Below are 26,472 nucleotides of genomic sequence, written 5' to 3'. Positions count from 1 at the left end.
TTGATTTAATAAAATGCTGATTGGCCAGTAGCCAGACAGGAAGTAAAGGCAGGATAACCAGACTAGGAATTCTGGGAAGAGGAAAGGGAGAGATGCAGTTGTCATCCAGAAGCAGAAGAAACAAGATGAGAATGACCCACTGAGAAGAAAAGGTGTCAAGCTACATGGCTAAACAGAGACAAGAGTTATGGGTTAATTTAAGCTGTGAGAGGTAGTTAGTAATAAATCTAACAGTCCAAATAGTTTATAATTAATACAAGCCTCGGTGTGTTTCTTGGGATTGAATGGCTGTGGGAATGAGTGGGACAGAAACTTCTGTCTGCAGAGGCACTTGCTTTTAATCCCAGCTCTTGGGAGGCAGAGGCAGACAGATGTCTGTGAGTGAGGCCAGCCTGGACTACACAGTGAATGAACTCCAGGAGAGTCAGGGTTGCATAGAGAGACCCCCATCTCAAAAAGAAAAAATAATATTTAGGGGTTCTAAAGACCACCTTTCTCAATGACTGCTGTTGCTGGGGCTGCTCTTTCTCAGACTTGGTTAAGATGGGAAGATGTTTGAGCTGAGTTATGAAGGAAGGGAGCAAGGGAACAAGCATGGATTGGCCCTGAGAAAGAGTACACAGACAGGAAAAGCAAAGCAAAGACCGGGAGACAAGGCTTGGTTTGTGGGAGGAATGCTGAGGTGTGTGACTGGATCACAAAAGCCAGGGGAAGAGGGGCTGCATAGGCAGAGGAGACCCAACCACAGGCTGTCGGGCCTTTCAAATTAAAACTTAAAAACACAACATTCCAAATGACACTTGCTATTCCCCTCAACACCCTCCCTGCTTCACGTGATGCTGGGCGTTCATACAGCACGTGGAGGATATGGACGGGGTGCGCTGTGCACGACAAATGCTGCTTCCAGCCTGCCAAGGTACTTTTCTTGTACCATCTAACCATCAACAAAGGCAGAACAGACAGTCCGACGGGCTGATGAAGTGAAGTGAGGCCCATCACACAGCTGGTTAGTGACAATCCTGAATGGTGTCATCTGACAACTCTTCAGTTCTGAATTTGAGTTCTTCCCAGATCCCATTTCTATGTCATCCAGCCTACTGTTTTATCACAGAGGTAATGCCTAAATAAAGAAGATTCAAGCATCAGGGCACCGCTTGAGTCAAAGGCCAAGCTTTCTTTGTTGGGATGAAATCAAGGCCCTCTCAGCTTCGCCTTCACTTCATGAGATTTGTTCTCTGGCTATATCTGTTGAGTTAGTATTAACTGTTGGGGGATAGTCAATCACATTGTGAACCCCAAATTTGCATTTGCATTAATTAAATAAAATTAGCCCTGGGTCAGGAGGCTGAGTTATCAGTTGGTTGACAGAAAGTAATCATAGAGCATCAGAGGGCATCTGGGAGAGATGGGGAGCCACAGGAAGTGGTTGGGAAGATTGAGTGGCACAGGTTTTTCTGGTTTGGCAGAGTGGAAGCATGGGGTCTTTCGGAGACCCAGCAAGGAAAGAAGATTAGCTTTTTGCTTCTCAGCCTCTCTGAGCTAATAGGTTTTCACCCCAGCCTTTGAGTCCCGAGTCTTATTTATGCATAGAACAACAGAGATTTAGCTAAAGCTACCCTTAGCAGCAGTGATAGAGCCTGTGGCTGTGGAAACAGAATTCCCGCCAGGCTGCGGTCTGAGCAGCCAGGCTGCGGCTAGAGAAGGCAGCCAGTAACCACAGAGTTGCAGTCACCACCTGAAATAGCAGTAGAGAGCGCAGCTACTGTGCTGAACTTAAAACAACAATTAACCTGCCAATTCTTGCCAACATTCTAACAAACTATGGGGGGAAAACAGCTTGGGAAGACTCGTCGTCTGCAGAAGGGACAGAAGGCAACCATTTCTCTAAAATCCCCAAGCATGGTTGACCTTACACAACTTTGTCTCCTGTTAAGGAGGGCTGTGAGAAGAACAGGAGAACATCACTCACTAAATAGACATCGAGCACTGAGGCATTGTCGTCCTGCATTTCCAGGGTGTTTGGCTCAGCAGTCAGGTAGATGGTCCCCTCTTCCAAGGTGAAGGTTGAACTGGAAGGTAACCCTTTGCTGGAAAGACAAGAGATGAATAATGAGTTTGTGGCCTATAGAACAGATCCAAGGACATGGTCCAATCTATAGTTAAAAAGCTGTGGTGGTGAATTTTGGGTTAATTTTTTTTCTTTTTCTTTTTTGTGAGTCATCCTGAAAATGTGGCCATTTAGGTTTAAATTAAAAAAAAATTTTAGTAATAAGTATTTTTTTACTTTAAATAAAATTTTATTAATAACATCTTTTCTCCTCCCCCCCCCGCCCCCGCATGTGACAGTTCACAGTGTTTGCAGGAAGCGATTTGATTTGAGGGTCCCATCTTGCAAACCAAGGGTTCTGTGGATCTAGAGGCCTCTGGAATCTCTGGTTTTCACTTCTGATTGCTGTGCTCCTTTCATTCATCCATACATTGCTAGTTTACAAAACACCCTTCTGCGTCCCACCGTTCCTCCCTCCTCCATTTCTTTTCATTCTGTTTTTGGGCCTGAAAGGTTCAATGGCTTCCATGGATCTCAGGCTTCAGTGTATATCAAAGTCCCTGAAGGGCTGGTCACAAGACAGCTTCTAGGACCCTTCCACTGGCACTTCTGAACCAAAGGGTCTAGTGTGGAGGCCATGAACCACATTCTGACCAAGCCCCAGGGGATGCTCATGCTGGGTTGCTCCAAGGACCAGAGTTGGAACAACAACATGGAGTGCTATTATGTGCTCTAGGAGGACCCCTATGAGGACCCCCAGGGAAACAATAAAAGCCCGAACAACATGGAGAGCTGGCATTGTTTTATTGTGGCATTATACATCCGGTATTCACTGATGAAGGAGCTGCTCTATTTTTTTTTTTTTTTTGATTTTTCAAGACAGGGTTTCTCTGTAGCTTTTGGTTCCTGCCCTGGAACTAGCTCTTGTAGACCAGGCTGGCCTCGAACTCACAGAGATCCGCCTGCCTCTGCCTCCCAAGTGCTGGGATTAAAGGCGTGCGCCACCACAGCTTGGCTTTTTTTTTTTTTTTAATCATCTTTTCTTTCTTTCTTTTTCTTTTTTTTGACATAGGGTTTTTCTACGTAGTCCAACTGTCCTGGAACTCACTATGTAGACCAGGCAGGCCTCAAACTCACAGAGACCTGCTTGCCTATGCCTCCTGAGTGCTGGGATTAAAGGCGTATGCTACTATCCTTGGCTGAACTGGCCTATTTTGACTGTATTTAAATTGGGTATCAGCCAGGGACGTGCAATCATCCTTCTGCATCTGAAATAAAAGTGATGCTTTTACCCAGCGGAAGTTTCCCATGGCTTTCAAGAAGAGAACATTGGAAACAGCAAGCCAAGAGGGTGATAGTGTGTCTGATCATGCAGGTGTAAGAAATTCCATTTGTGGTCTTCCTGGGTAACCCGTATGAATATGTAAGTGTCAACTGCCAGCTAAAAATAATAAAATGGAATTATGAAGTATAAAGAGATAATGTAAGAAGAAACCCCAACTTAAGTCAATGTATCCATAGCTTATAGCAAATTGTTTTATCCCTTAAAGATGCCTCACACAGAAAAAAGAAGATCCAGCCCCCAAAGGATTTCACCCAAATGCCGTGGAGAGTGTGGAGTAAGAGAATGCTCACCGGGAAATTGCTATTTTTCTTTTTTTAACTGCACTGTTGATTTCCCAGGCATCCGTTTATTTGTAATCAATTTATAGTTTCTCAGCCTGTGAATTTCCTACGTTCGTTTTAGGAGTCCTTTCTAAGTGACGATATCTGTCTTGGGAAAAAGGCCCTCAGGATCTAGTGGCAGGGCCAGAGGGCCCACCCTTTCTTGGACTAACAGCGAGGGAAGATCTATTTTAGAAGAGACGCTATGTGACTGGGTTTCAGAGTCTGGCAGCCTGCCTGGGTTCTGTACCATCGAGTTCTGCCAACGTTCCCTCCATCTAGAGCTTCTGAGGGCCGGAGACCTCTCCTGTACCATGAGCTGCACAGGAAACTGCATCCACTTGGTTCGGCTTTTGTCTCGTAGAAGCCTAGGGGGTCCCGGGCCCGCCTGCCACTCTGCTCCTGATAAGTCATAAGCTTCTCACAGATGAGCGAGCTGCAGGGGAATTCATCTCATCATGATCCTTTTGGCAGTGGACATTCATGGCACTTCGATGCCACAGGGGCTGTCGTCTGCCAAGTGACATCAGTTTGGCTTCACACAGAGCCTTAGCTTGGCTGGACCGTTGAAACCGTCATCAATAATTAAAGGCCGGAACACTGATTTCTGTTTGCTGACCTAATGAGTGTTTTTACGGCTCATTTTCACAGGCACACGTGTTCGGGGAACAGATGGACCTCGCCACAGCCGCACTTTTGGTCTTTTAAAAGCTGTCTACTCACTGCCTCGATTAAAAGAGAAATAGCTTAACGAACCACACAGCACAAGGGAAGTCAGGGTGTGAAGCCACAGCTCTCGCCCGAATCCACCCTCTTCCAGGGGTTCTCAGCAGCATTGCTCTTCTTGGCTTTTCTGCTGAGAACTTTTTAGATTTCTTTTTATTTTATGTGTATGAGCGTTTTGTTTACACATCCATGCCCGGTGCCCTCAGAGGCCAGAAGAGGGCATCAGATTGCCTGGAACTGGAGGTATAGACAGTTGTGAGCTGCCATGTGGGTGCTGGGAATCTGCAAGAGCAACAAGTGCTCGTCACCCCTGGGCAGTCTCTCTAGCCCTCTTTATACTGTTGATGAACCACGGAAGAAGAGACACTCAACTGCCGCACCCACGGATTCCCCAGGGAGGATGCAAACTCTCCAACACCTGCCCTATGCATTTTATTTTGTAACTATAAATTATATTTAACTGTTTTAATTCCATCTTCTGCACATCCGTTAGCATCCCACATTACTTCGTCTTTGCCTTCTCCCCCTTTATCTTCCTTATCTCACTTTGTATTGGACACATAAAAAATAGATTTACATCCATTTCATAATGGCTACTAATACTTACATTCTATCTTACAATGGTAACTAGAATTTTCTTGTTTCCTTCATGAGTTGCCTCCAAATCTAGAAAACCAACACACAGAGTTTATAGTAGTGAGGCTATATAAATACCATTTAGTGCCAGGCCGATGGGGAGTTAGTGTTATAGTTTTGCCTCCGGGCTCCATGTCATGATTGTTGGGCCATGTTCCTGGCATCAAGGCTATCAGGCTCAGCAGGGTCTCTGGCTCCCTCCTCACTTTTGCTTAGATTCATGCCACATTTTAGGCTGCTCATGCTATAAAGTTTCTGTCTTTTAAAGCTGACTGCACAGGGGCGGGGAGACAGGACACCAAGGAAGGGCGGAGTCTGAGCCAAAGCCTCGCTTCTGTGATGCCCTGCCACGACGCAGGACAAGTCACCACCTGGGCACAGAACCCTGGGCTCCTCATCCACAGAGGGGCTGGTCAGCCCATCTCACAGCTTCACGCAAGGGACCAAGCCCCACTTTGTGGGTGAGAGTCAGATCGACCCGAGGGAAGGCTTTTCAATAAGAACAGGGAGAACAGCTCTGGGGCTGTGCCTTGCCCTTTGATGAGGTCTCTTCACATGAATGGATTTATTACGAGTGCTTAGAAAGGGTGCCTGCTTTGGTATTCAAAGCTTTGCTACTGGAGCACTAACCGATAACACTGGGCAGAGAGTTCTCCTTGCAGGGAAAACCACAAATACAGCTGGGACTCACTTGCTGGATGCCAAACCTCATTTGGTCTTAGAGTCACCCGCTGCTTTTGTTCCCACAATGCCCAGGTGGAAAGTAAAGGTCAAAATGCCAGCTGCAGCCCTACTCTGATGGGGGAGGGGAGAGGCTGTGGCTCTTCTTAGGAACTGGCACCAGACTTCCCATTTATAGCCTGGGAGCTATCACTGTGCAGCACGCTCGTGCCCCTTCCATGACTGAATCTGGGCATGCTGAGCTCTCTGGCAGGGTGAGGAGGAATGTCTACAGGGTTACCCCAAAGGCCCAGAAACGTGGGAGGCTTTGACCGTGGCTGCAACAACCACACTACCTACCAGCTCTCCACACTCCTAACCACTTCTGCCTCTGGGAGCATGGCCTTTCAGAGAGCTCCTGTCTTTTGTGCTCTGTGGTCAGGAGTATGGCTGCTGTGCTTCCTTGGCTCCACTTCTGCTATTATTAGGCCAGGAGACAGCCGGCATACAGTGCAGTGGGGCAATCTCAAGTACTGATTGATGGCTGCCTGTGGCTGTAGAGCTTGGCTTAACCTCCCTGTTTACGGGCATAAAGCCTGCTGCAGAGACGGCACCAAGCTGGGGTTTGTAACTGACAGATAGACAGAGAATGAAACAGGAAGGGCCTGCTGCTCAGAGAGCTGGCCTCAAGCTAGCTGAGGGCCTGCTGCCCTCTGAGAAGAGCCAGCACAGTGTGACTGGAAGCTGGAGGAAGGAACCTGCGGGGAACCTCACCATCTCTCTCTCACCCATCTTTCTAGCAGCCCAGCCCAGCCCAGCGAGGACGCACACATGCACATGCCCATTTAAAGCTGGTAGTTATGTAAAGATGTGCGTATGATCATGTTATACATAATAAGCTGGCCCTGCTAAGGCTGAGCCTCTTGTTACGTGCTTTGTACTTTCCAGCTTTAACTCTACCTTGTTTAAACACGGGTCACCCGGAGTTAAGCCCAGGCCTGACTCTGGAGCAACAAGGAACACATTCAGTCTCAACCCGTCCAGTCTCTGCCAGAATCAGCATCCCTTTCTCCCGGCCCTTTTCAAGAGGGTCCGAGTCCCAGCAGTAAAGGTTCAGTTAGTAAGGAAGAGCAGGAGAAAAATAGACACGTGACAAAAAGTGTCCAGAGTGACACCTTAAGTATTTGGCTTTCCCAAAAGGAGTGGGAATTGACATTTTCTGTTTCTGACAATACCAGGAATTGAATCCAGGGTTGCAGGCAGACAAGATAAGCATTCTACTACTGGCCTCCATACCTACCTCACGATGGGTATGCAGATCTTAAAACAAGAAAGAAACGAGAGAAACTCCAGACAGAGAAATGTTAACTCGGATAGATCATAGGCGAGATGCGTAAGAGGAAATGACCAGCTCCCCCAAAGCAGGCAGATAGATGTTAGTTTGACCTTGGAGTCAGGAGGAGGAGAGGCAGAAGGGAACTTCCTGAGGAGGAGGCGGACAGCTCCCCGTGTGACCTTTCATGGCTACCTGTGAACATGAACATGTTTGTCACAGCTTATGGGGTGATTTACAAGATCTCCGGATTTCATAATATAAATTATACTTCAATTGGCTCACATCTGCAATTCCAGCACCCATGAGGCTGAGGCAGGAGAAAATAGCCATGAGTTCAAGGTTAGACTGATTACATACTGGGTTTGGGGCTGGCTACGACTACAGAGTAAGGCTTATCTTAATAACAAAACAACCAACCGCTCCCCAAATTGTATTTTAATAATGAACTATCAGCACCAAAAAAACTCAATTCTACCTTTTTACTTATAAAATGATACAGTATTCAAATATACATTGATAGCCTACTTCATACCAGGTACTATATTAAAAGCAGAAGGTAAGCTGGTAAATAGTTCAGACATGGCTAGGTCGCCAACAGAGAGAACTTTAAAAAATAGTAGGGAGGGCTGGAGAGATGGCTCAGTGGTTAAGAGCATTGCCTGCTCTTCCAAAGGCTCTGAGTTCAATTCCCAGCAACCACATGGTGGCTCACAACCATCTGTAATGAGGTCTGGTGCCCTCTTCTGGCCTGCAGACATACATACAGATAGACTATTGTATACATAATAAATAAATAAATATTTAAAAAAATAGGGAGAACTTTTTAAATTTCATTGATGGATAGACGCACATGTGCGCATGCGCACATCACACACACACACACAGACATATACAAACACTGTACACATATATACTATGGAACACTATATAGCCTTGGAAAAGAAGGGAATCATGCCATTTATAGTGACACAAATAGATTTACTGGATATTATGTACAGTGAAATAAGACACAGAAGAAAAATACAGAATGGGTTCACATAGTTACAGAATATTACGGGAGGAAACAGGCAAGAATGATGCTGGTCAGATGGTTTTTTTTAGGTTTGGCTATGCCAGAAGAGCATGTTTTAGAAGTCCAGTTCACAGCACAGAGGTCACAGTTACTACCAGTGCATTGCACACTTGAGATTTGAAAAGCAGCTGACTCGCCACTTTGTTACCCACAAATCCAACCATGTGATGTGAGGGACATGTAAACTAGCTTGATCATGGTAGTATTCCACAATCTACACACATGTCACACTATGATGTTATATATTTAAAACACACATCATTTTTTTTTTCGATACAGGGTTTCTCTGTGTAGCCCTGGCTGTCCTGGAACTAGCTCTGTAGACCAGGCTGGCTTCAAACTCACAGAGATCTGCTTTTCTCTACCTGGGATTAAAGGTGTGTGCCACTGCTGCTGGGATAACTCATCATTTTTTACATTGTCTTTTTATTTTTTAAAAGAATTTATTAAGACTTACTTATTTTATGTATATGATACTCTCCATATATGCATGTAATAACTGCATGTATACCTGCATGCCGGAAGACGGCATCAGATCCCATTATAGGTGGCTGTGAGCCACCCTGTAGTTGCTGGGACTTGAACTCAGGTCCTCTGGAAGAACTGCCAATGCTCTTAACCGTTGAGTCATCTCTCTAGGCCAGACAATATTTTTATTTAATTGAAGTGGGGGAACAAAACGCCCAAACCAAAATAGTTTGGGAAATGGCTAATAAAAGGAAGCATGTACCTACATATTTTTATTATAACATATAAAATGTAAAACATCCTTACATCTCCAACCAGTCCAAGAATAACAACAAATCAAAATGTATACTCAAGTATTAAATTAATTTCTGTCACATTTCGCAACACTGATGGCTTCTGCTCTCTGGGAAAGTATGTTCTTCTTAATGATCAGATAGGACTTTTGCCCAGAGCTCACACTTTGTGTTGAGTGGCTCCTGGGGGTGAGGCTGAGAAGTGTCTGAAAACCCTACAGCTCAGGCATTTCCCCAAATACCCAGAAGGGGGGGTATTTCCCGAAGATAAACTTCATTGCCGCTTTCAGCTAGAAATCAAGATACAAAGACCAAAGGGCAGGGACCTTTTAATCATAGGGAGCTATGGCATTGCTGGCTCACAGAAGCAGTACAGTACATGGAAGAAGGAGCTAGGGTGAGAATCTGGGTAGCTGAGATATGATACCCACACGGCTCTAAGGGGCTGAGTATGCCACGTTTGAATAAGACACAAATCGTTCTGGACCCCAGACTGCCTCCTCTTAAAAATAAGGAGTTTGGATTTGGTGAGGGCCTTTTGGCTCCTGAATAGTTTTTGACTCTCAGCCTTAAATGTTCTCTTCACAAAGTGTGCAGTTGAAGTGGCCAGTTAGAAAGACAACATGCTGAATTGGAAATGCCTTTCCTTGGCCAAACAAAAAAGACAGATGAACGTTTGTGTTGTAGGGTGTTTGTTGACACTGTGTGAAGATGTTATGAGAGCTAGTTAGGAACAAGTCTAAGCGAAAGGCCAAGCTTTTATAATTAACAATACATCTCCATGTCGTTATTTGCAGGATGGTAGTCTTAGCCCAGAGTGCCTCGGGAAGAGACCTTATTTGGACATAGGGCTGTTACAGGTCTAATTTGTGGAGATGAGGCTATAGAAGTAGCTGTGACCTGTTCTAACATGACCTGTGTCATTATACAAGTGAGAAATTTGTGACACACACAAGGAAAATGTCACATGATGATAAACACAAAAGCCACACCCCAGGGATGCCAAAGACTTCCAACACACTCCCAGAAGCCATACCAAAAGTTGGGACAAGTTTCTTTATGGTCCCAGAAGCAACGGACCCTGACAGGACCTTGATCAGGGACTTTTGGTTTGTAGAACTGAGAGACAACACATCTCTTCCGTGGTAGCATCCACTCAGCGGCACTTTAAACGGCAGCCTCACATAAGAGTCACAGTGGGTTAAGTGATTAATGCGAAGCCTCGGCCTCAGTGAATGGAAGGATCTGATGTGGGAGGGTCTTCTGTTTTGTGTTGATTTCATTGGTTAATAAAGAGACTGCCTTGGCCCTTTGATAGGACAGAAAATTAGGTAGGCGGAGTAAATAGAACAGAATGCTGGGAAGAAGGGAAGTGAGGCAGACGCCATGCCTCTCCTCTCTGGACAGACGCGAAGAAGCTCCGGCCCAAGATGGACGTAGGCTAGGATCTTTCCCGGTAAGCCACCACCTCGTGGTGCTACACAGATTATTTGAAATGGGTTAAGTAAGATGTGAGAATTAGTCAATAAGAGGCTGGAACTAATGGGCCAGGCAGTGTTTAAAAGAATACAATTTGTGTGTTGTTATTTCGGGGCATAAGCTAGCTGTGTGGGAGCCGGGTGGGTTGAAAAGCAGGCCTTTTCTAACATGACCTGTTCTAACATGACCTGTGTCATTATACAAGTGAGAAATTTGTGACACACAAGGAAAATGTCACATGATGATAAACACAAAAAGCCACACCCCAGGGATGCCAAAGACTGCCAACACACTCCCAGAAGCCATACCAAAAGTTGGGATATCTCTACAAGGATCCACTAACCTTCCCTCCCTTCTGGTAACCCATCAGACCATTAATGGGGAAAGACCATCCTCCTCCTGAGGTAGGGTCTCATTATATAGCCATGACTGGCCTGGAACTTACTATGCAGACTTGGGTAGCCTTGAACTCACAGAGACCTATCTATCCCCATCTTGAGGGCTAAGTCTGAAGTCATATGCCACACCATGCCTGATAGGAAAAGAACTCCTTCTTGGTATGAATTCATACAGGAAAGAAATCCATATTGAAATGTGACAAGAAAGCATAAGTGGGGTGATTTGGGGGAAGGAAAGGAATAAGAAAGAAGGGAGGGCAAGGAAATGGGGGGGCAGAGGAAGAGAATAAATGAGAACAAAGTTTAGCGACACACAATGTGAAAATGCTGTGAAGAAACCCACTACATTGTACGCTAACCAAATAAATTAGTAGAAAAATGGGTATTTTTAAGTACCTGAAAAAAAGGACAACTCCTACCCCTCATTAAACACTATATTTTCTGTCCTTAAAAACATAAGGCTTTTTGTCAGTAAAATAATTGTATGATGTGATGTCCACACTTGGCAAAGAGGGCATCATTTAGAAAATCAACAATAGAGCCGGGCGGTGGTGGCGCACGCCTTTAATCCCAGCACTCGGGAGGCAGAGGCAGGCGGATCTCTGTAAGTTCGAGGCCAGCCTGGTCTACAAAGGGAGTTCCAGGAAAGGCTCCAAAGCTACAGAGAAACCCTGTCTCGAAAAACCAAAAAAAAAAAAAAAAATAAATAAAAATAGAAAATCAACAATAAAATTGAAAAAGCTGCTGGAAAACATATATGAGAAGAGATTAGAAGGGCAGCTTGGCTCTCACAAATGCGCTGTGTGACTATAACAGTTAACTGCTGCTGGACTACCATAGGCAGGCCCGGGCTTTACCGAACCGTTAGCGGCAGAGAGGAACAAACAGACAAGAGAGTCTCTCATACATGGCTTGGCCAGCACCACATTAATTATGGGCTTCCACTTGAATAATGAGACAATATCGCGGTAACTGCTAGTCTCCGAGGTGCATGCCAGCACTGTGTCCTGAATCATTAGGGACATAAATAGTTTAGGGACAAATAAATTGAGCAGAGCTCCAGTGGCTACAAAGGGAGGCGCCTGCTTGGTTCCCTCGTCACAGAGATGATCTGGCGTTATGGACATGCTAGGAAGAACTGAGAACCTACTCTGGCTTCTGAATTATCTGAATTAATTATCTCTGGCTGTTGCTCTTTATAGATCAAAGTGTTAGCTGTCAAGTTATGGGTCAGAACTAGGTGTTCTGTTTGAGCCAAAACTTTAAAGTGCATAGAAATGCCAACAGGCCTAGGAAGTTGCATTTTTAAAAATTATTTTTATTTCCTATGCATTTGTGTTTTGTCTTCATGAATGTCTGTGTGAAGGTATCGGATCCCCTGAAACTGGTGTTACAGGCAGTCACGAGCTGTCATGTGGGTGATGAGAATTAAACCCAAGTCCTCTGGGAAGAGCAGTCAGTGCTCTTAACCACTGAACCCTCTCTCCAGGCCTGGTAGCTGCACTTTTAATAACTAAGTTTTGAAGCAGCTGGATCTAGAATCATCTTCACTTTAAGCAGTGGTTCTCAACCTGTAGGTTGAGACCCCTTTGGGGGTTATCAAAATACCCTTTTACAGGGGTCACCTAAGACCATCAAAAAACACAGATATTTACACTACGATTCATAACAGTAGCAAAATTACAGTTATGAAGCAGCAATGAAGATAATTTTATGGCATGAGCTGTATTAAAGGGCTGCAGCATTAGGAAGGTTGAGGACCACTGACTGAAAGGCAAAGCAGTGACATCCAGTCTGGAAATGGCGTGGCATACCTTTGAGAATGATGGAGGACCAGGAAAATAAGGCCAAGAATGGGATGGGAGACGGCTGCCTAGGGACACTGCTGGTGTCCCCTGATCTAGAATGGGTGCTCAGTCTTCTGCCCAGTGGACTAAGACCTCACTGGTGTGTATGTGAGCTTTGACAGCACGGGTGTTGGTGACGTCAGCTATGTAGCCACTCACCATGTCCCACTCAACTCCTGCCGTACAGAAGGAGCCATTCGTAAGCAAGTAAACAACACAGTGTTGTGTTGAAACACGAAACCGTCATTTAACAGTGCTCACACACCCGGCTTCCTGCTATGTCTCAATGTGCGAAGCAATTTGTAAACATAAATATTAAAGTGTAAAACCTGTCATTGAAATTGCCCCCTCCTGCACTTGTGTTCTACCTGCTCTGAAGAACACTCACTTCTCTATCTCTGAGCCTGATCTAATCACCAGCTGTCTTAATAACCGCCTGTCATCCAATATGTGCCTAGGTCCTATTTGCATGAAACAGTTTACTGGCAATTACTCTGAATGACTGAAAATACTCATGCTGAGGCTCCTGCATGGCACGATCTCAGAGGGGCTGTCTCATCACAAGCTGACTTAGACGTCTCTCAGAAGCTCTGACCCTTGCGTCCTGGGCTCCCATCCACAGGGTTAGTTGGCTGGACATGGAGTGCTGCTCCATCACTGGGAGCATGCACTACAGTCATAGCTTCACAGGCAGGGGATAAAGTCACTCTGTTGTGGTTTGGATGGATGCTTCCTGAAGGCCCAGATTCAGAGCTGGTTCCCAGGATGGTGCTGGGAGGCGGGGATGGAACCCAGTGGGAGGTGGAACCTAGTCAGAAGGCTTTAGTTATTTTTTTTGGAGCATGACTTTGAAAGGGACAGTATGATCCATCTCTTTTGTTTGTTTGTCTTTTCCTGGAAGGCCTTAATTCTTAACTCTTCACACATGCCTTTGCTAAGTGTGAGCCCCACCAGAGAGACCCAGAGCATCGGGACTGCAGATTTGGGACTTGAATCTCTATACTTGTGAGCCCAAACATACCTACTTAATTTTTAAATGTATTTTTATTGTTTTTAATGTAGATATTTGTATCTGAATGGGGGTATGTGCATGTGAGTGCGGGTGCCTGCAGAGGCCAGAGGTGTTAGATCTCTTGGTGTGGGAGTTCCAGGAGATTGTGAGCCCCTTGACATGGCTTCTGGGAACTGAACTGGAATATTCTGGAGAAGCAGCAAGTTCTCTTAACCACAGAGCCATCTCTCCAGCCCCATCTTTTCTCTTTATTTTTTTGCTGAAGTAATAGGAAGCTGGCTCAGACATCTGTTTTATTTACACGGGGTTGAGATGAACTACAGAAGCCCAGTAGCTGCCATGTTTCCTGTTAGTGAGAAAGAGCTAGTAAACAGATGCTTTCTTTCCCACTTAGTGCTGGAAGTCCCTGGGGTTAGCGCCATCATAGCCTCCTTGGCTCAGCAAGGTAAGAACATCTGTGACTATCCAGGGAAGCTACCCTTATAATATCTGCCACTGTGATCAATACGTATTGGCTATTATTAGCATCATCACAAACATCATTACATACAGAGATTTTTGCTGAAGAGGATCATGTGGTGAATTAGAAACAGGGAACTACTCAATAGCTTCACTCTAAGGTCCAGATTATCACCTGTCAGACCAGTGTACAGACTCTGGGGAACTTCTCTATTTGTGTCCAGACCATGCCCACCATCGATGAATGCAGTTCCCACACAATGCCGGTTGGTATTTGACTTTACATTAATAAGATGAAAGTGAAATAAACGTCTTTCAGAACTCTATCCATTTGCTAATGACGTGAGTGATTTTGTTGATGTACGGGAGAATAATTTCCCAATATGAGAAGATTATTTCCTCAATTTGTGTGTGACGTTGACAGTGAAACAGCCATAGCTACAATGTACTTCTGAGTTAAAAGAGCAGATAATAACAAAACAATAAATCTAGCTCTGACTTAAGAGTGCTTATGAATCGCCATAGAATAAGCATTGAAAATGTAATCTCTCAGTGTGATGTCATTGAATGCTAGGAAGAAATGTATACATAATAGCCTGGGATTACACTGTATTTCCACTATATGAACACATACTCATAATCTCAAAAGTACAGTAGAGACTTAGCAAGAGATCGGTTTTGACTACTAACTTCTAAAAACAATTCATTAAATGAAAGCTCATGCCATTTCATGATGAATAATGGCAGAGCCTAGCAGCAGCTGAACTGAGGAATTTGACAGTTGATTTTCATAAGTCAGAAGGAGAAAGATTCAGCATGCCATTGCAGGAAAGGCGAAAGAAAACATCAGGGACTAATTTTACCAGGGGCTGTTGAAGTTGCTGCTTCCATTGGATTAACTACAGCTCCTGGCAAAATGATGGAACAGGGGATGTTGGTCAGGGACCAAAGATCCTGGTGGGACTCCAGAACTGTGACAAGGGGCACCCAAATACATAGGCTCATCTGGGATTGGTTAATAAACAGGTGTTAGACCCATGATTCAGTGAACAGAATTCACTGACAATATTGTGAATTTTTTTTTTAAAATAATAGCTTACCTTTCTTCAGCTCTAAAAACTTGTAATTTGAAAATGCACCTTTACACGCAGAATACAGCAAATCCAAGGAAACAAACCCCACAGCATTTTGATGAACAAGAAGTCATCTGTCTTCCTGCTAACGACCTACTTTGTCTTAGCTGTGCTTGCTCCTGTCGAGGGAAGGATGCTCTCGAGTAGCTCCCCTTGGTGCACTATGGCTGTCTAGGTAGGGCAATCTACCAATCGCCAGGAGCAACCCAGCGCCCGTGGTAATGAGAGCTTAGGCCAGCCTTGCTGCAAGCACATAATGAATAACCCACCCAGAAGACTTGGCACAGGGCCTGGCCTTGACAACATGTAATTAACCCTGGCTGTAATTCTCCGTGACACAGTTCCAGAGGACAAAACAATTCCAGGGAAAACACATGTTCCTTCAAGCAGCTTAGGTGGCTGGTTAATGATTTCAGTGAGTTGGCGCCATTTCTTACAGCACAGGGGACAAATCAACAGAAAGGTCTTTGCACTCCAGGCTGGTTCTGCCTCTATCTGTTTCTGTTATGTGGGGTGAGTAATACCACTTTTATTCACCCACGCTTCCTGCTGCTGGGGCCCATGTCTGGGCTCATGGCTCTGATGCTGGCATGGTCTCTGCTGATGTCCATGGCTCCTGATACCACTAAAGACCAAGAGGATTCTGGGGTGGAACACTAGGGAGAACTCCGGTCCTGCCTCTCACCAGCCGAAGCCCTCTAGAGAGAGGGTCCTACACCTCACCTGGGCAGCACAATAGAGCTGACCCTGTTCGCAGGGCATGGGCCAGCTGGGCCTGAGGGTGTGAGAACGGCGTTGCCTCCCTCTTGCATGCAATGTGATGGCATGGGTGAGGGGAAGATGCTCCCTCCCCTCGTGCCTCACCATCTGCAGCAGGTAAACCTGACCCAGCACCTCAGCAGCTGCAGCACCTGAAAGAACAGGCCCTGTGCCTGGCCTGGGCAGCACAGGAGAGTTGGCTCTGTTGATAGGGGGCAGGTGAGGCAGCCCTGAGTGTGTGAGAGGGCCATAGCTGGTACCTCTTCCCTTGCCTGCAGTGTGGTGGTAGAAGTGAAGGAATGGTGCCCCCTCGCCACTACCACCTCCAGCTGGCGAGGGAGCTGATCCTCCCCTTTACCAGCTGCAACACTTAGGAAAGTAAGCCCTGTACCTAGTCTGGGCAGTGCAGCAGAGCTGACCCTGTTTATGGGGGCACGGGTGAGCCAGCATGAGAACATGAGGGCCTGAGAGATCTGGCCCCGCCCCTCATCTGCCATATGGTGGCATGGGCAGGGAAGAGATGCCCTCTTTGCCTGAGGCAGGTGGGAGAGCTGGCCCTGAAGCCACAAGAGTGGGAAAACTGTCTCTACCCCTCACCAGTTGCTGCACTTGGGAGAGTAGCTCCCACACCTCATCTGGGCACATGAAGGGACCCTCAGGCCCAAAGCTTCAGGATCTCCACACCACAACAGAGGGCAACAATAGAATATCCAAGAGGCGTCCAAGTGAGGGCCCAGCATTGAGAGTGTAGCAGAAACCAGAGGCCTCAACACAGACCAGTGACTCTTTGCAATGAACACTTGCAAGCAAAAATATGGATAAAAGGGTTACTGTGCACTGAGTTACACTACAGCTTCCATGATGAGAGTTTTCCTTTTTCTGTTTTTCTTTTCTCTTTTTGTTTATTCCTCTTACATTCTATTCTATTTTAGGGGGAGGAGTTGCAAAGGCAGAGGGTGGATACAAAGGGATGGGAAATAAATGGGATCGAGATGCATGATGTGAAAGACACAAAGAATAAGTAAAAAGAAAGTTAAAAGAATCCTCCAGTTCTAAGCCTACTGCAGCTGAGACCAAAACACTGAAATTACCACATCCTTCACCCCAAAGAGTGATAACCTTCCTTTCTGGAGTTTCTAAGTCTGACCCTTTACAGTTGCCATCAAATTTACAGTTTTAACAACCTGCCAGGGTGGTCATCACTATAATGGTTACAATTTTAACAACCTGCCAGGGTAGACATCACTGTAACTGTTTCACACAAGAAGCACCAAAGGACAGCGTGCAAAGACCCGGGCTTCTAGCCCAGGCTGGACTGGCTGCTGGATAGCACCAGCACATCCCATGGAACCTTGGGACATCGTGGTTTTGAAGAGGCAACAGTTTTACAGAGATTGAAACAGAGGCCACAGATCTCACTATCGAAGTCTCAGAGAGCATAAGTGAGAGCTGGGACGGGGTGGGGGGCTGGGGGGGGTGAGGTGAACACAACAGCTGATCCATACTCCCTCTAAGAGACCCCAACACTGGCCATTCAGTATGCATTTTAACTCTAAGATTAAACAGAATGACAGGATGTACTAAAGGGTGCTTTTTTTTTGAGACAGGGTTTCTCTGTGAAACAGACCTGGCTGTCCTGAAACTCAAAACATTATTTTTAGGAAAGCATGGAAAGAATGAGGAGCTGCTGGGCATGTGTCACTATTTTTCATTGCTGAAATCACAGCTGCTGTGTGCCCAGTATGGGCAGCTAGAGAGGAGGAGAGACTTTTTTTTTTTTTTTACACTAGGCACATATACAAAACAAAACAAAACAAAAAACCCAAACCCAAACAAACAATCAAAAACAAACCCCCCAAACCTTCTTTAATCTCACCTCAAGTTCTGGGAGCTAGGAAATTTGAGCTACAAGTTACAAAGCTGAACACAGCTAACTTTCTAGGGGCTGGGATTCCAAAGGAGGTTAAAATATAACCCATGCCACTCATTAATCACAGGTGAGCCATCTGCCAAAGGGCTTACAGTACTCAACAGGTGACTTACTTGTCCCCTGTGTAAACAGTTGGTATATGCAATTGCCCACTGCTTCACGTTTCAAGTAGCAGGCTTTTAAAAATTAATTGATTTCTTTTGATTGTTTTTTACAAACAGGGTTTCATTACCTAGTTCTGGCTGGCCTACTACTTGCTGTGCATACCAGGCTGACCTTGAACACAAAGAGATCTGCCTGCCTCTTCTTCTGTGCTGGGACTGAAGGTGTGTGCACCCATACACAGGGTCAAGAGGCAGTTTTTAAAAGAAGGACTCAGAGGAGGCTGTATGGGAGGCACCAGGCATTTCCCCCTGTGACTGATACTGAAGAGAAGTGATTTATTTATTTATTTATTTATTTATTTATTTATTTATTTATTTATTTTTGGTTTTTCGAGACAGGGTTTCTCTGTGGCTTTGGAGCCTGTCCTGGAACTAGCTCTGTAGACCAGGCTGGTCTCGAACTCACAGAGATCCGCCTGCCTCTGCCTCCCGAGTGCTGGGATTAAAGGCATGTGCCACCATCGCCCGGCCTAAGAGAAGTGATTTAAAGGACGGAAGAGAGGGAAGATCTAGTTGACTTTTTGTTTTTCTTTTTTTTTCTTTTTTTGTTTTACAAGACAGGGCTTCACTGTGTAATAATACCTTTGGGTGTCTTGGAACTCACTTTGTGGACCAGGCTGACCTTGAACTCACAGAGAGCCACCAGCCTCTGCCTCCCGAGTGCTGGGATTAAGTGCATGCGCCACCATGCTCAACTTCAAGAGACAGTTTTTTTTTTTAAATTAAGTAATGTATTTAGTGTGTACACGTGCACGTACCACTTTCTAAAGTAGGTTCTGACCCACCACTACGTAGGTCTCTAGGATTGAACACAGGTAATCAGGTAAAGGCTTGGTGACAACCGCCTTTATTCACTGAGCCACCTTGTTGGCCCCCTAGAGGCATTTTAAACCATGACTGTCTAAAAATCTTAGGACAACAGAAAGTTCCTAGAAAGTACGCTCTGGCTCCCGTGGAGGTTCTCATGAAGTCACTTGACAAGGGAGGTGTCAGCTCTCTTTTTAAAAACAAACTCCACACCACATCCAGGCTTTTTCCAGTTTTCCCTAATGTCCCCTTTCTGTCCCATGCAGGATACAACACAGCATTTAGTCAGTATCTCTCTTCGGTCTCTTGTGGACTGTGATGTTTGTCAGAACTTTATATATGGCATTGGCAATTTGAAGGGCATCTTATGGAATGCCTTCCAGCTTGGGCTTGACTGTTTCCTCTTGTTAGACAGTAGTAGGTGTTGTTGAGAGAATGACTATGAGGGAAGACTTTTATCCTTTCCACTTCCTGTCACCCTGCTGTCACTGATGATGTTATACCCGAAGGTTTTGCCAAGGTATGCTAGATGAAGTTTCAAGACCAGAAAGTCACCTCCCTTCTTCCTTGATTGTGCTATTTGGCAGTGAGCGGCTGAGCGTAGCCTGCAGTCTGGGGATAAAGTAGGAGTCTATCCTCCTGCAGCAGACAGGGCGGCGTCCATACAATGCATTTGCTGTTTTCCTGTGTGGGAGCTTCCTCTCCTCCTCCCTCATTTATTTAACCACAGATTCATATCCGCATGTTCTACTGGACTCTTTAAATCTTGGAGGTCATGACTCAATGCCATTTATTGTTTAAATGGTTTCCGTTCAGCCCTGGAAAGCTCCTTCCGTTGGCATTTGTGATCTGTGTGCCCATTGTTTTGTCCCCTGAACACTTAACTACCTTTAAAAATGTATGTTTTGATCTGAAGTGAGTGTGAGGATGTATGCACATGCATGCTTATATGCATGTGAGTGGCGGTATCCTGGCAGGCCACGAGAGGGCGCTGATCCCTGGAGTTGGAATTACTGGCAGTTGGGAGCTGTCTGAAGTGGGTGCAAAGAACCGAACCCAGGTCCTTGGTAAGAGCAGCAAGCACTCTTAACTGCTGAGTCATCTCTCCAGCCCTTTAATTGCCCCCCCCCAAAAAAAGCAAAAACAACAACAACAAAAAGAATAAAACCTTTCATCTTTTGGTTCTACTTCATAGTTAATCCAAACTTTTAAGACTGACTTAATTTGCTTCATCATTCGCCCATGGGAAAAAATTTCTATCCCTCTTGTATGCAAGGGGTTTGGAAACAAGTTTTCTAAGCTGTTCTTAGTTTGTGAAAGGGCTGGGCTTGCAGAGCTGCGCTGTCCGGAGCCAACTGTATCAGGTGTAAGTTTTTCCAGGGGCGCTGGTTTAGTTACCGTTGCCATTGCTGTAAGACCTGCTAAAAAGCTGAGGGCAGATTCATTCTGGCTACGGTTTATTTGGTGGAAGAATGCAGGGCAAGCTGAGCTCCTTGCCCGGAGCTGGGAGTTTGTGACAAAGCATGTTACTTCTCCTAAGATGAGGGAGCAGAGCTGGGACAGGAAGTTGGGCTTGGCTGGCAACATCCACGGAAACCTACTCTCTCCAGATGGTTCCCACTTGCTAAAGGCTCGCCTACCTCACAACAGCGCCACCAGCTGGCAGCCAAGGGTTTATATACCTGAGCCTCTGGGGACCACGGCACACTCGAATCCTAACAATTCCCTTCTGCCCCAGCTTCACCTTATACTTTCAGATCAGCTGATAGTGACTTTCTTTTCTCCTTTTTGTTGCATGTAGTGAATGCATGTGTTGGTGTGAATGTGTGCATGCATGGGTGCTGATGTGTGTCTAAGGCCAGACAGTATTTTCCTCTCATTCGCCACATTATTATAGGCCCATTACTGAACCTCAAGCTAATTGATCTGGCTATGTTGACTAGCTAAGTAAACCTCAGGAATCCATCTGTCTCCATGCCCCCAGTATGGAGGTTACACACACATGCTGGTACGTCCAGCACCTTCTGTGGTTGCTGGGGATCTGAACTCAGGTACTCGTGTTTGTGTGGTGGGCACTTTCCTAACTGAGCCATCTCCCTGATCCCCCTCCTCCTCCTCTTCTTTTTGAGTCATGGTCTTATTCTGTAACCTAGGTTGCTCTCAAGAATTCTTTTGCTCCAGTTTCCCAAGTGCTAGGGTTACAGGTGTGAGCCACTGGGCCTGGCTCGCCTTCTTTTTGACCCTCAGTATCAGGCAAAGGGCCAAGAACTGATCCTCCATTTTCCCTTTAGCAATGGGGCTTCACTGCGATACTCGGGCTTGTCCTGAGTTCCTGAGCTCAAGTGAGCCTCTTGCCTCAGCCTCTCCTGTAACTACAGCTGCAGGCGTGAGTCACCAAGCCCACGACTGTAATAACCTTGTGGTGGATATCCTTAGTCTCTGGTGGATGAGGAGATGTTCCTGGTGATGTTAGCTGACACGGCTGGTTACTAACTGTGAGTAAACCCAAGCCTCTGTGAAAGACAGTGACACAGCCTGCAAGTTCCTCTATGGAGGCACAGTGCATGGGAGGGGGGGAAGGGGGGCAGTTTATAGTTCGGAGCCCCTTAAGGCTTCGTGCTTGATGGCTTGCCTTGGCTCTGGTCATGAGGAGAGAAAAGAGATATCGTTGTATGTGAAATGGACACTTTTCCTGTTCCTCTGTGTTTACCGCAATTGAGCAGTCTCTTCTTGGGGGGCTGATTCAAGACACTCCTAGGGAGGCAAGGTCTCAGGGAAACTAAAGGACGTTCTAGTTTAAAAAGCTACATGTGGGCGGGGAGGGCTGCTCTTCCAGAGGACCCAAGTTCAATTCCTAGCACCCACATGGTGCTCACAACTGTCTGTAATTCTAGTTCTGGGGACCTGAGACCCGTGGCAAGACACCAATATGCATAAAATAAATAAATAAATAAATGCATGCTACATACACCGTTGGTGGTGGTGCACGCCTTTAATCTCAGCACTTGGGAAGCAGAGGCAGGAGGACCTCTAAGTTTGAGACCATCCTGGTCTTCAGAGAGAGAGTTCTAGGACAGCCAGGTTATGCAGAGAAGCTCTGTCTTGAACCTCCCCCCCCCCCACCAAAAGCTACATGGTCTCTCTCTTCTCACTGCAACAGTCTTTCCTGGCCCTTTAGCTTTACGGAGACATGTAGCATCTTCCAAGTCAGCCATTTCTTTCTTAACCTTACCATTAGCCTTTGGCTTGCTAGGATAATCCCTCCTTTGTAACTTGCACACAAACTTTCTGATTCTTTGCCCCTGGGAGGAAGGAGCTCTCAGCTCTCACTCACATCAGCTTCCTGGACTACATAAGGAGTCAGTTTAGCCCCATGTCAGGCTGCTTGTTTAGAGGCAGACTCAAGGGAGCAGCCTTCACAGCAAGGCAACCACAGAATAGATGCCAATGTATTCAAAGTTCAAGGTATCAGTACTGCCCTGTTCTGAGATAGCAAGATAGGATGTTTACTTATGATAAATACCTATTCGTCCTTTGCCTCCCTTACGGGACCTTGACATCTCTTAACGGGATTTTAAATCATTTTAGAATCCCCTAAGAGACCTTTTAGTCCATCACGTGAGTGGAAAGGGCCTCTGTGGGGGAGGGTGGAGCTACATGAATTTCTAAGTAGCGATCAAATTCAGAACTCAAAATAAACAAGTTAAAGGACACGTGGCTGGGCCTGAATATAAAGTGTAACTGAAAATGAGAGGATGTTCAAAGACTGCCAACGGGGAAGACAGATGCCATTAGTTTAATTTCCTTCTAAATAAGTAGCAGGTGCTCAGATGAACTGAACTAAAAAATAAGGGAGGGGTGTGTGTAGTGTGTGTGTGTGTGCATACATGTGTGTGTGTGTGTGTGTGTGTGTGTATGGGGGGATAGGTAGTTCTACTAACTGCCAGGAGATTAGGAATAAGAGATATATTTTTATTTAAGTTCCCGTCCTCTTGCGGATCAGACCTCTGGTTTTAATTTAATTTGGCTTGAAGAACAGACTGACCCACTCACAGCCACTGTCAGAGCAGAGAGAAAGTTCCTGAAGTTACTGCCACAGAACTCTGAGTGTCCCGGCAGGGAACACCATGGAAGGAACTATTGTAAGATGTGTGCTAGTTTAGTGATTTAACTCCAGGGTTTGAGAGGTGGAGATTTAGGAATTGACTTCATAATAAATTAGCTCTGGCTGATTTGGGAGTAAAGCCCCTTGAGCAGAGGTGTTAGTCATGGTTTAGTAATGGCTAAAATGTATTATAATTTGTAGAGACACTAACAGAGTCTTCCTTCCAGGGCTGGCTTCACAGATGTGTGACCTGAGCCATTGCAGGGGTATCTACACTTGGGAAGCTCCAGCTTAGTTTAATGCCCTACATTTGTGTGTGTGTGTGTGTGTATGTGTTTTGCTATCATGTGCAGGCTAGCCCCAGATATACTCTGTAGTTCAGGCTGGCCTTGAACTTATGATCTTCTTGTCTTAACTTTTATAATTCTGGGATAATCAAAACACGTCACATAACGTGCCTTTGTTAACAACCTTTGAGAAAGGGGCCTCACATATTTATTTCTCATGAGAACCTTCACATTATAGAGCTAGTTTTTAAATGGCTGTGATGTTTCGGGAAGGCCAAATTGACATAAGTCATAATATAAAGCATTAAGAATAGGGTTCTCTCAGAGGCTTGAGGTAGATGGGGTTGCTGGGAATTGAACTCAGGACCTCTGGAAGAGCAATCAATGCTCCTAATCTCTGAGCCCCACAATGACCTATATTTGATACTTGTGTCTCTCCTCACTTCTTGTTCTCAATTTCGATTCACAGACTTCTTTAAAAAAATCAGTAAAGAGAAGGAAAGTGTACATTTAGTTGGGGAGAAGGAGGCAGTTAAGACAGATGCCTCTGGCTAACAGTTCAGGTAAGCAGGCAGATCACCTCGCAGAAGCCTTTCTACTGTGCAACTGTCCTTTCTCAACTCTATTTTTGTAAGACATAGTCTCTGCAGTGGGTAGAGCAGAGCACCAGTCACAGCACAGGTGAGGAACAAACAGGGGGATGGGGTGGGGTTAGCCACCCTTTTAGCCTCCAGGCTGGAGAGCTGGGCAGTCTCGGGGGGGCGGGAGAGAAGACTGATGGATGAATTGGCAAACCCTGGAAGACAGAATCTGATCTGAGAGGCTCCTAATACTCACAGCCCTGCCAAATCACACCAGAACAAGTCCCACAAAGAACAAGCCCCAGCCACAAGCTTTGAGTAAGTGTCCCACTTTTTGTTTGATAGTTTTATTGAAATATTACACGTGCACACCCCAAACCGATTCACTGAAAGTATGTAATTGAGTGGTTTTTTTAAATATACCCAGAGTTATGTTACAGCTGCATAATCAATTTAACAATGTTTTACTGTCACTCACAAGGTAAGTGTGCTCATTAGCAATTACCCTATTTCTCCCAAGTCCTTCCTCGGCACCAGGAAAGAGTCAATTTACACTCTGTCTCTGAAGACTAACGGTGGCACACTTTTAAGTCTCAGCAGACAACTAAGAAAAGCCACCACTGTAAGAGAGGTGAAAATACAGAAAAAAAGGTGCTAATTGTAAGGAGGCAGGATTATAAGGGAGAAGCAAATAGCCACCCCAGCTACACGCTTCAGTGCCTCTTAGATCCTCAGCAAAGTTACTCAAACTCTGAAATGAAAGGAGGCACCCAAACAAAGAGATAATTGGGAGAAAAAAAGGTCTTGGAAAGTAAAATAAAATAGTAGGAGAGATTCAGTAACAAGTTACATGAAAAATCAAGGTCATCACACTTAACAATAGGCCGCAAAGATAAGACAGCAGATGGGAAAAATCAAAAGAAACATAGACAAGGTCAGTGCTTGGGGCTTTCAAATGAGATTGGAATGAGAGAAGAGAAAAAACATAGGCAAAAAAAAATCAAAAGAAAATTGCTGACTACAGAAGCTAACTCAGACGAAGGAAGGAAGGAAGGAAGGAAGGAAGGAAGGAAAGGAAGGAAGGAAGGAAGGAAGGAAGGAAGGAAGGAAGGAAGGAAGGAAGGAAGGAAGATTAGGGAAAATGTCTCAATGTGGAAGTCTTGTGTGCAGACTGGCAAGGTACAGTGTACTTTATAATGGGTAAAAATAAACCGAACTTCATGCACTTTATCAGAAAAAAAAAAAGAGAAGATCTCTCAACTTTAAGAGGGAGAGAAAACAGATTACATGCATTAGATCAGGAAACAGTAACTTTTTTGAACCCCTCATCAGCTCAGGAAGCTTGAAAACAGCTCAGTAATGCCCTGGAAGGCCTTAAGGAAAACTGTTCCTAATAAGACTCAACGTATTGCTAAACCCTTCCTTATGAGTCAGCTGAGCATAAAGGCATTTCAGATACCAGAGTCTCAGGACTTCCTATGAGCCCTTTCTCAAAAAGATACTGGAGAATGTGCTCCATAAAAATCAAGGAATAAGGTAAGAAGAGGAAAATACAAACCATGAAGCAGTGGAGCCAACATCAGAGATAAAGCAGAACCTAGAGTAATAAGATGATGCCCTCAGGATGATAGGTACCAGGCACAGGGAGCAGACTGGATGAGGTCAGAAGTCTTTGGGAGAAGAATTCAGGTATATGTGTCTGATAGAGTCTATGATATATAAGAGCCAACCAGCCATACTGGGGAGCTTGAGAGTTAACCCGTAGGAAGTTTAAGACAATTAAGAACAGACCAGACCAGAACTCACTTTGGGGAAAAATACAAGACAAAGTGGTGATGCTTTAAACAGGGCACAGTTGTGAGTGGTGTCTGTGACAGGGACAGCGATGACGTAACTAAAACGATGACACGGTTCTATTAAGAGAACAGAGGAGATGAGCTGGTTAGTACGGAGGAGGGATGATGAGGGGGCTAGTGGACCACGCCTGTGAAAAACTGGAAACTAGTTGTCCAGAAATCATTCATCCCTCCCCAGTCCTTAGTGGCAAGATAATTTTGTTTACAGAGCTATAAAGAAATTTCTGAAAAAAGTTAGACACAAAAGGTGGCTGCCTTTAGTTGAAGAAATGAAGGCCGGAGACAGATGGGTTGGTGGTTTGCATAACAGTCTATGAGGAAGTCTTTGGCTCAATAGCGTATCATAAAAATAAATAAATAATAGTGTATTCATAGAAATAAAACCTAGAAAGACCCAGAGATGAATGAAGGATGTAGATTGTAACAGCAATACTAACGACACGATATAAGATGCCATTTACACTATGATTACCTTCATTTTCCCGACAGTAGTAGACTTTATGCATTGGAGGCTAGCGCTCTACCACTGAGCTGTTATAGCCCTAGCCCCGATTATAATCTTATAAAAATTTAGTTATTTTTATGCACATGGGTGTTTTGTTTGCATGTATGTATGTACATCACGTGTGTATCTGGTGTCTGTGGAGGCTGGAGAGTGCCTTGGATCCCCTGGAACTGTAGTCACAGATCATGATGAGTTGTCACATGGATACTGCGGACCAAACCCTGGTCCTCTGAGAGAGCAGTCAGTG

The 26,472-nt window shown here is 45.2% G+C and overlaps 1 protein-coding gene across 3 annotated transcripts in view; it reads right to left on the bottom strand.

The window, feature by feature from the left end:
- Positions 1-26,472, bottom strand: part of Pip5k1b (phosphatidylinositol-4-phosphate 5-kinase type 1 beta) — a 265,393-nt gene that overhangs the window by 11,865 nt on the left and 227,056 nt on the right. For all 3 annotated transcript variants that reach the window (XM_057777561.1, XM_057777562.1, XM_057777560.1), the window contains one exon: positions 1,970-2,087. In XM_057777561.1, the coding sequence (XP_057633544.1) occupies positions 1,970-2,087 (118 nt within the window). The remainder of the gene's footprint in view (positions 1-1,969; positions 2,088-26,472) is intronic.

This window comes from Chionomys nivalis, chromosome 8, assembly GCF_950005125.1.
Source record: "Chionomys nivalis chromosome 8, mChiNiv1.1, whole genome shotgun sequence".
NCBI classification, from domain to species: domain Eukaryota; kingdom Metazoa; phylum Chordata; class Mammalia; order Rodentia; family Cricetidae; genus Chionomys; species Chionomys nivalis.
This window is presented reverse-complemented; position numbering and strand designations above follow the sequence as displayed.